Below are 8,684 nucleotides of genomic sequence, written 5' to 3'. Positions count from 1 at the left end.
TGTGGGGGTTGATACGGGTACAAAACCTGCCAGTCCATGTGTCAGATGGCATTTACAAAGAGACAAACCTATTTTCTTGGAATTTTTAGATTTCCTCCTGAAGGTGAAAGGGGCCTTTTACCCACTGTCTGTATTCCAAGACTCATAATGAATAGTGGATAGTTCATTTGCAAAGAAATAATTCATCAGTGAATAACTATATACAGTGTCCTGCGGTACTGATAAAAGGATTTTGTTTGCAGCAGCACCACTCTTCAGGCTGCATACAGTGAATCTTGTCCAGTTTTAGAAAGCCCTTGTGAAGAGGTTTGTTTTAAGCTGTATTATGCTGTAAACTAATAAGAAAAGTGGTTTTAAATGCAATTTTATTGGTGTGGCTGAGAGGGGGAGCAGGACAAAGCAAGAGGGGAGAGGAGTGTGTTGAATTCTCTACAGCTCTGCAGTTGTATTGGCATGAAGGAGGCACAGTCTCTAAGGTGATCTTTTTTTCCCATTCAGAGACTGAAGGACAGAGTGCTTCCCATTTAGGTGGCTAGATTAGGACATAATTCACCCAGCTTTTTGTAGGGGTTTCCCACCAATACCAGTGGAAGATCCTGGTGGATCAAAGTCATCTTAAAAGAACCCTGTCTCAAATTCAGATGTCTATCCATTGATTTGACCTCCTTATTGAGGTGTTGCCCATGGATTCATCTTGTCCCTTTGGCCTGAGGAGGAAGCTGTCACTGTGGTTTATACTGGAGTAACATCAGTTTCTTGATCACTAAAGGCAGATCTCAAAGAGCTTTTTGATCTGTGTGGCACAAGAACTTCAGCAGGGGAGGAAGCAGCTGCACACAACTGTTCCTTGTTCACAACTGTTCCTTGACTGACAGCTTCTGGAACTACTTGTGTTCTGCAGTCATATGTATTGTGCATGTTATAAATGCTCCTTAGAGCTGATGTTGTAGGGAGCTACTGACAATATGCGTCTTGCTGTGTTTGCTCTAAGCCAGAGTGATTAACATATTTTAATTTTTAAATGCATTGCTCTGATGCATTATCTGGTTCTGAAGCTGTTTGTGCTGATTTAAACATGACTGGCTCTTAATTAAGTATTATTTGCTTGGTGAAGGGTGCAGAAAAAGCGCTCTGTGGAAATGGCATTTTCTTTGCAGATTGGTGCTACTGCTGGGCAGAAGAGTATATTCAGAAGATGCTTAGATAAGAAACTTTCAATTGCTTCTTCCCATTACCCCTGTTGCATATCTTGTCCTGAATGATCTCACATTTATACATCTGGGCTTTTAAATGTTGGGGTATTTTGTTGTTAGTTGTTTGGGGTTTTTTTTAATCTCCTGTGTTTAAACTGGGGAAAGCTTTTAATTAAAACTTGCACTGTGCTTACTGAAGCGGGTGAGCAACTGAACATCTTCCTTGTCTGAGATTCGCTCCAGGTGTCTCGCTTCCTGTCAGATCTCAGTTAATGATGCAGATGCCAACCCCGCTTCAGGTGTGATAGGGACTTCATTGTCACTGCTGTAAAGCTGTCAGAGGCAACCCAGCGGGGAGCAGCTGTGTTCTCCCCGATGCAGGACCCTTGCCCATTGCTGCTCCCTCTTCTCTTTCAGGTCCAGTGTTCAGATCATGACAGCGACGGGTCGCATGACTTGATAGGCACTTTTGAAACTACCCTGACTCAGCTGCAGAAAGGTGACAGCTCTCCGGTGAGTTTTCTCAATCCCCCCCTAACCTGGTCCAGAATTCAGTCTTTCGCAAACCTTTTAATACTGACCTCAGAGGTATTTTTAGTTGCTGCCTCCAAAAGTGATTTTTTCTGTCTGTATCTCTGTATTACTCAGCCAACATCTGGGAAGAATAAAACCTCTTGTGGGAATTGCTCTGTTTTCCTTGGGTACTGTTACCATTCCTGTTCCTAATGACATCCTTGAGCCCGTTGTTTGCTGGCAGCCAGCCCCCTTTCCCAGAAGTTCAACTTGCATTTGCCTTTGCTGAGTCAAGTGGAAACAAAAGGGCTTATTAGTGCTTTAACAGATGAGTGCAGAGGTAGGGCTTGTCTCTCATGCTTGAGCTGGTCACCCTTTTGAGCACTCTGGCTGCCTTTCTAGGTAACAGAGAGCAGCAGTGCTTCCAGGGGCCACTCTTTTTACCTAGTCTTGTGCATCCAGTGTAGAATAAGTTGAATCATTTGCTGGTGGTGCCAGTTTCCGTCTGTTGTCTGCAGTGAAAACCTGAACTCTCATTCTTGTGGAGATGTCTCATCTGAATTCAGGCAGATGAATTCACGTGCAGGATATAGCCTAGGCCTGCTTCCAGTTGCCAGCCAGTTCCATTTCTGTGGTTGTTATCCGAAAGCCCAGTGACACTGTTCCATGATTGCATATGGAATAACAGTTACGTTAAGGAGGGAGACTCCTCTGAGGTCTTCCTGTGTTTTGCCCAGTGCTGGGAGCAAAAGCATCCTATTTATCTTGTCAGAGAGCAACCAAAGTAGTTGCAAATGTTTTTAAAATGAAGTTTCAGGATTCTGCCAGGTTTTTGGGTAACTGTGTGATGTGTGACACTGTTCCATTTCAATAACTTGCCCTGCTATAAATGAGGGTATTTTGGGACTTGCTTCTTACATGCTTGCTTTCTGTAGGTGGAATTTGAATGCATTCATCCTGAGAAGAAACTAAAGAAAAAGAGCTACAAAAACTCTGGCATTATTAGAATAAAATCCTGCAAGGTAGGAAGATTCTATTGAGGTATTTTTGCTTTTCTATTTTCTGATAGCAATGAGCCCTGTTGTTGTGGGGAGGAGGTGTAACACTGCCTGTCTGTTCCTCCAGATTGAGACAGAATATTCCTTCCTGGACTACGTCATGGGAGGCTGCCAGATTAACTTTACAGTGAGTTGTTTCCCCACTGCACATCTTTTGTAGATGATGGGACAAGAGCAATGAAGTTGTGATCAGTGCTTTTATTTGCAATGTGAATGACACACGCAGTGTGAATTTGCAATGATGAAGACTGCAAAATGCAGATTTTTACTTTCTTTGATCAAGTAGCAACTTTAATGGAAAGAGGGTTTCTTAACTTTTGAGAGCTCAGTCTATCTGTGGGAAGGAGAGCTACTCCTTAAACTTGCATGTTCCCCAGTGGGAAAAGGTATGCAGGCTTGTTTGCCTGTTCCTGGGAGGAAGGGAGGTCTGTGGGCCTGGTCTGGGTATGGTTGGTTCTCATTTGCTTCTGGTGGTGCACCAGTGACTTGCTGTCATCATCTTGCCTGATTAGGTGGGTGTGGACTTTACTGGCTCCAATGGAGATCCCAGGTCACCAGATTCTCTTCACTACATCAGCCCGGATGGGATAAATGAGTACTTGATTGCCATTTGGAGTGTGGGAAGCGTGGTCCAGGATTATGACACGTATGTTGTGATCTTAACTGATCCAGCCACTGCATCAGAAATGCATTGCAGTGGGTGTCAGTGATCAAGGCTGATTGTTTGTCCATACCTGTAGTGTTTGAATGACTGAGGTGCTGCCTTTCCTTGGCAGATCCCTTTAGGAGCTGCTACTACTTCCTCCTGCTTCTGTCGCTGCCAGGGAGGGCAGTGGCGGCCCTTCATAATTTGGCGTATTTCCTTGGTTTATCCCTCCAGGACAAACCTTTTCTGGCCCTGGGTTACTCTAATGCTGCTTTAGCTGCTCACTAATCCCTTGTTGCTGATGGTGCATTTCAAACATGAATGTTTGATTCAGCAGGCAAATGTTTAGCAGGAACATGTTTGTCTGCTCTGTCCTTCAGCCGGGCTGTGGTTCTGTTGCCTTTTCTCTTGCTACTTTGAAATCTCCTGAGAGTCCTGTGGAAATTCTGGAATTATCAAGCCCAGGCCTGAAACCCTTGGGGGGTGGTGACCGGCCATGGGGAGCTAGATAGGGTACCCATTCCTCATGGCAGGAATAGAACCTCCAGCTGCTTTCTGGGAATGAAACAGAGTAGTTATTAAAGAATTGCTCTTTCTCATTTCTTGTTGTTTCCCTTTCTCCCCAGGGACAAGCTGTTTCCTGCATTTGGGTTCGGAGCTCAGGTTCCTCCTAACTGGCAGGTAAGGCCTGCACAACACTGAGCAGTTGCTCTGTCCATGTCTGCATTCCCTAACTGCTCGTAATATCACCTTTCCCAGGTATCTCATGAGTTTGCTTTGAACTTCAACCCCAGCAACCCTTATTGTCAAGGTGAGGATACCTCTTTATTATTAATATTTCACTGAGAAGGACAGATGTTTGAATTGTTATATTCCTTTAATAACTGGTGAAAAACAGATGCAGCACAGAGAGGTTCAGCAAACATCCTTTCACCTGGATGCTGACAAGAGTGGATGTGTGTTGATGCAGAGTTCTGTGTGGTTTCCATAAGCTCCAATGAAGGGGTCTAGTTTTAATTTGGTTGTTAGTCCATGCTGAAATTTTTGTTGCTTCACTGGACTATTTTTCCCAAAACTTGCATGAAGAGCTCACGGTGATGTTAGAGGCAAAATGAGTGATGTGAATGAAGAGTGTAGAGTGGGGGAGAAATCAGCAAATCTGGTCTCTGTAGATGTCCTCGGGTTTTAGCCTTGTGCTTTGTATATTTGCTGTTATCCCGCAGCTTATTTGCCCTTTAGGAGTTCACAGCTGTGTGAGACTTATTACCCTTTTGCCATATTATTTAGTAATGCTTGTAAATAATTACTGGAGGAGTTGTGAGGTTCTTGTGGCAGCTTGCCTTCCTTGTGTTACAGGGATCCAAGGAATAGTGGATGCCTATCGCCAGATCCTGCCTCAGATCCGACTCTATGGGCCAACCAATTTCTCTCCTATTATAAACCACGTGGCAAGGTTTGCAGCACACTCGGCACAACAAGGAACTGCTTCAGTGAGTGCTTGCCCTTTCCTGTGGATCTGCCTTGGGTTGATATTTCTGTTTCCCATGTTCATGGTGGGATAGAATGGACTGGTAAAGTGATTAAAGAAATTCCTCTATTTGCCTTCTGTTGTGTGAGCTTTGGTGGTGAAGTCCCTAACTGGGTGCTTCCTAATGTTTTTCAGCAATATTTTATCTTGCTGATCATCACAGATGGAGAGATCACTGACCTGGACCAAACTAGGCAAGCAATTGTTAATGCCTCTAAGCTACCAATGTCCATCATTATTGTGGGAGTTGGTGAAGCTGATTTCAAAGCAATGGAGTTCCTTGATGGAGATAATGGTGTCCTGAAGTCTCTGACAGGAGAACCAGCTGCACGAGACATTGTCCAGTTTGTGCCCTTCCGACAGTTCAGAAATGTAAGTTGTCTTTGACTTCAGCAGAGTCCTGGTGCCACTGTATATGCAGTTACTGCACCTAAAAACTGAGTATGTGTTGAGGCAGGAAGCTGCATGCTCCAAGTGCTGTCCAAGCTGCTTGTTCCCAGTGATGGTTGAGATGTTTGCTTCTGTGTTTGAAACTCTGTGCCTTGGCACAGCTCTCTTGCAGCTTTTTCTTCAATAGCTGTTGTATCACTGATTTGGTATACTAGCTCTTGGCTACTGCAGAGTTAAAGGATCTCTCCTGGTATGCAAGCATTTAGGCAAAGAACAGAGATCATATTGTCAGTCTCTGATGCTGAGTCCCATGAGAGATATAAGCTAAGTCTTCCCTGCTGTTGAAGGCAGTCCTGTCATTCTCCAGCTCCTCCTTCCTGCTGCTGTTGGCACTAGCATCATGCACGTTGTACAGTGAATTGGGTTGAAGAGTGGAGTCAAAATGAAAACCCAAAATAAGAGATATTGCTAGTGCCTCAGGCAGGTTCCCACCCAGATCAAGGCCATATAAAGGCTGTGTGAGCTTGGGCTTGTGGTGGGAGCAGGGGTGGGAATAAGTCATTTTCATCAGTAGTGCTTGCTGGGAATGACTGGTAGTGCTTCTAAAACTGCAGCAAGGAACTCTTGAAACAGGCATGTTGTGGGCTGCGCTCTGAACTTGGGAAGAGAGTTGGTCACTGGGCTGATCAGTCCTTTCTCTGCAGCATTCCTGATTTACTCTCCCTGTTCTCTTTGCAGGCTCCCCAGGAAGCACTTTCCCAGACAGTTCTGGCTGAAGTACCTAAGCAGCTGGTGTCCTACTATAAGTGGCAGGGATGGCCACCCGTGAAACCACCTGAAGTAAAGATAATGTAGATTGCAGCCTGACCTGGCTGCCTGTGGCACTGGCGTGAAAAGAGCTGTCTGCACCCACGCTCTCCCTTGCACACTGTGGGTTCTTGGCACCTCAAGATCGTATCATTCACACTAACCTCTTACCTGCTTTTGCTCTGTATCTTTGATCTTTCCTGTTCCTCATCAGAGGGAATGTAAATACAGAAGAAAACCACAACTGGTGGTAGTTTTATCACAGGAAAACTGCCCTTGTTGGTTTTTCACCTTGAAACAGTGGCACATCATTGCTTGACATGACCCATTTGCTGCTCGGTGTCAGAGCAGTCATGTGCACTGCTTCAGTGCTGAGTTTGGTAGGAGAAGTATTGCTGTAATGATCCTTACTATGTGTTCCATGATATTTTTTTTCCTCTATCAAGCTGCCTTGGGATTTGGGACCCTTCTGTCCTGGTTGGTACCAAAGTCTGTTGATTGGATGCCTGAGGTAGTTCCTGTTGTGCCTTGCTAAAGTGCCAGTATATTTTTATATGTCGAGGTTTATTTTTACATGTCAGTGACCATATTTTGCCATCTTATTTTTAATCATGTTTTTCTATTAGCAAGAACTGCTTTTGCGATGGCCTCTTCCTGGGAGCCATTGTTGCAATTTAAAAACACTGCACTTTGCTTATTGGGGGGGGGGGGAGATTAATGAGGATTAGTCATTAATTAATCAGGGGTAGAGTGAGATTAATGAGTCACATTAATGTGACTTTCAAAATCCAGCAACTGGAAACATTAATATAAAGATGCTTTGGGTGATTTGTTGTGTGATGGAAGTTACAAAATTAAGAAGTCTGTGGAACTCCAGAGAGATGCTTCCTTATTCTCAGAAGGGTGAAGGGTGTGTTACGTGGTCTGGGGACTGTAGAACAGGCTCATGGTAGCAAAGCACAATTGTTTTGAGAGACAGGAATTTCAAAATAGAGAGAAACCTGGACCTGTCATTGCACTGTAAGTGGTCATCACTTTCCGTTTCATAAATAAATAATCTGCTTTGACTTACTTAACATGTCTGGACTCTTTATTTCCTTTATGTGCTTTTCCTTTCCCAGCAATGTGGTTGTTTTGGTTTATGGAAGGTCTTTGCTATAGTAGTAGCCTGGTGGTGATTCAGCATCTGAGTTAGCCTGAATTGGGTGTGATCAGCTGCAAAAGCAGAGCAAGTTGTCCATCATCATTGGTTTTGTTAATCACTAAGGCTGTGGAATGTATAACCTGCAGCTCTGTCCTGCAGTAACATGAGCTGTTTCTTTACTGTGAAGTTATGAAGGAACTTGTCTGTTCTACCAGGTAAACCAGGAAACAGAATAACTGGAAGACTGCCCTGGTGATTCAGGCTGTGGAAGTGATAGGTTACAAACTCATGTGAAAGCAAAACCTGGGTTTGAATCCACGTCTTCAACTAGACTGGCTGTTCTGGACGGTATCTGCCAGCAAACAAGTACGTAGCTTGTTCCTGAGGGGCTGTGGGTCTGGCATCACTGGTGAGCTAAGGTGAATTTGTGCTTATTTCTTCTTCGAACACATCAAGTTTTGACCATAATGTGTTTTCCCAGGTTCCTCTAGAGAAAGCTGGGCTGTCTCTTCTGAAGTACTCCATCATCTAGCACCAGTTTTCTTGCACTTAGATTCTTGAAGGGAAACTAAGCAGCCTCTCGAGTGGCTGCCTAAACTAAAACATGTTACAAGGGTGGAAGAAAGGGAGGAAAGCTGCCATCATGGCACACTTTGGTGATGTGAATGTCTCAGTAAGCAGCCTGAACTGCACCCCTTGCTCTGCTCAAGCCATGACTGGGTGTGGGCTCAGAGCACTGAGCCTTTGGTGCTGCCCTAAACTGATGGGCTCCTTTGGGTTCACAAAAGTGGTGCTTCATGCTGCCAGCCTGCTGTGGTTTTGTTGCTGCACTGTCAAGTGGCATCCTTCCCACTGCAGCTTGTTTCCATTGCCAGCTTCCCTGGTGCTCCAGGAAGTTTTTGTGCAAGAGGGAAGTAAAGGGAATAACCGCAGGGTTCGCTTTGAAGGGGCCTGGCATTGCACAGGCATGATTCACTCCTCAGGGTTTGCGGAGCTGGATTAGCCACCCTGGCCTGCTGCAAGGTGTGTGGATGCAGGTGTTTGGTGTTGGGTGCTGAGTGGGAGAGCCAGACCCCCAGGTGGAAGAAATGCTTTCCAAATCCTGCTGAGCTCATGATTATACAACTGCTTTCATCTGGCCTGAATTTGTGCTGTAGAAGGGCTCCAGCAGCTCTCGTTAAGCAGCTTTAGTGCAGGTGAGATGAGCTTCATCAGGCCCAGCAGGTGAGTGCAGCTGTGAGCACACTCCTGTGTCGTGGTTTAAGCTGAACCCAGGACACTCGTGGCATGAGGCGCCTCCGGTCTCCTTCCTGCATCCTCCTGCTGCTAGAGGCCACTGCAGGGCCCTGCATTTCAATGCTTGTCTCTGTGCTGGGGGGAGAGCTGGGAACTGACCTGCCGCCTC

The 8,684-nt window shown here is 45.2% G+C and overlaps 1 protein-coding gene across 1 annotated transcript in view; it reads left to right on the top strand.

Moving 5' to 3' along the window:
- The window catches only part of CPNE1 (copine I), an 11,208-nt gene extending 4,845 nt beyond the window's left edge, over positions 1-6,363 (top strand). The window contains exons 7-15 of the mRNA XM_010020084.1: positions 1,611-1,706; positions 2,642-2,728; positions 2,832-2,891; positions 3,277-3,410; positions 4,037-4,091; positions 4,170-4,221; positions 4,767-4,900; positions 5,074-5,310; positions 6,067-6,363. Of these exons, the coding sequence (XP_010018386.1) occupies positions 1,611-1,706; positions 2,642-2,728; positions 2,832-2,891; positions 3,277-3,410; positions 4,037-4,091; positions 4,170-4,221; positions 4,767-4,900; positions 5,074-5,310; positions 6,067-6,183 (972 nt within the window). The 3' untranslated portion in view covers positions 6,184-6,363. The remainder of the gene's footprint in view (positions 1-1,610; positions 1,707-2,641; positions 2,729-2,831; positions 2,892-3,276; positions 3,411-4,036; positions 4,092-4,169; positions 4,222-4,766; positions 4,901-5,073; positions 5,311-6,066) is intronic.
- The last annotated feature ends 2,321 nt before the right edge of the window (positions 6,364-8,684 follow it).

Source organism: Nestor notabilis, unplaced genomic scaffold (assembly GCF_000696875.1).
Source record: "Nestor notabilis isolate BGI_N333 unplaced genomic scaffold, ASM69687v1 scaffold19758, whole genome shotgun sequence".
NCBI lineage: Eukaryota > Metazoa > Chordata > Aves > Psittaciformes > Psittacidae > Nestor > Nestor notabilis.
The sequence above is the reverse complement of the archived record's forward strand: the minus strand, read 5'-3'. Positions and strand labels throughout refer to the sequence as shown.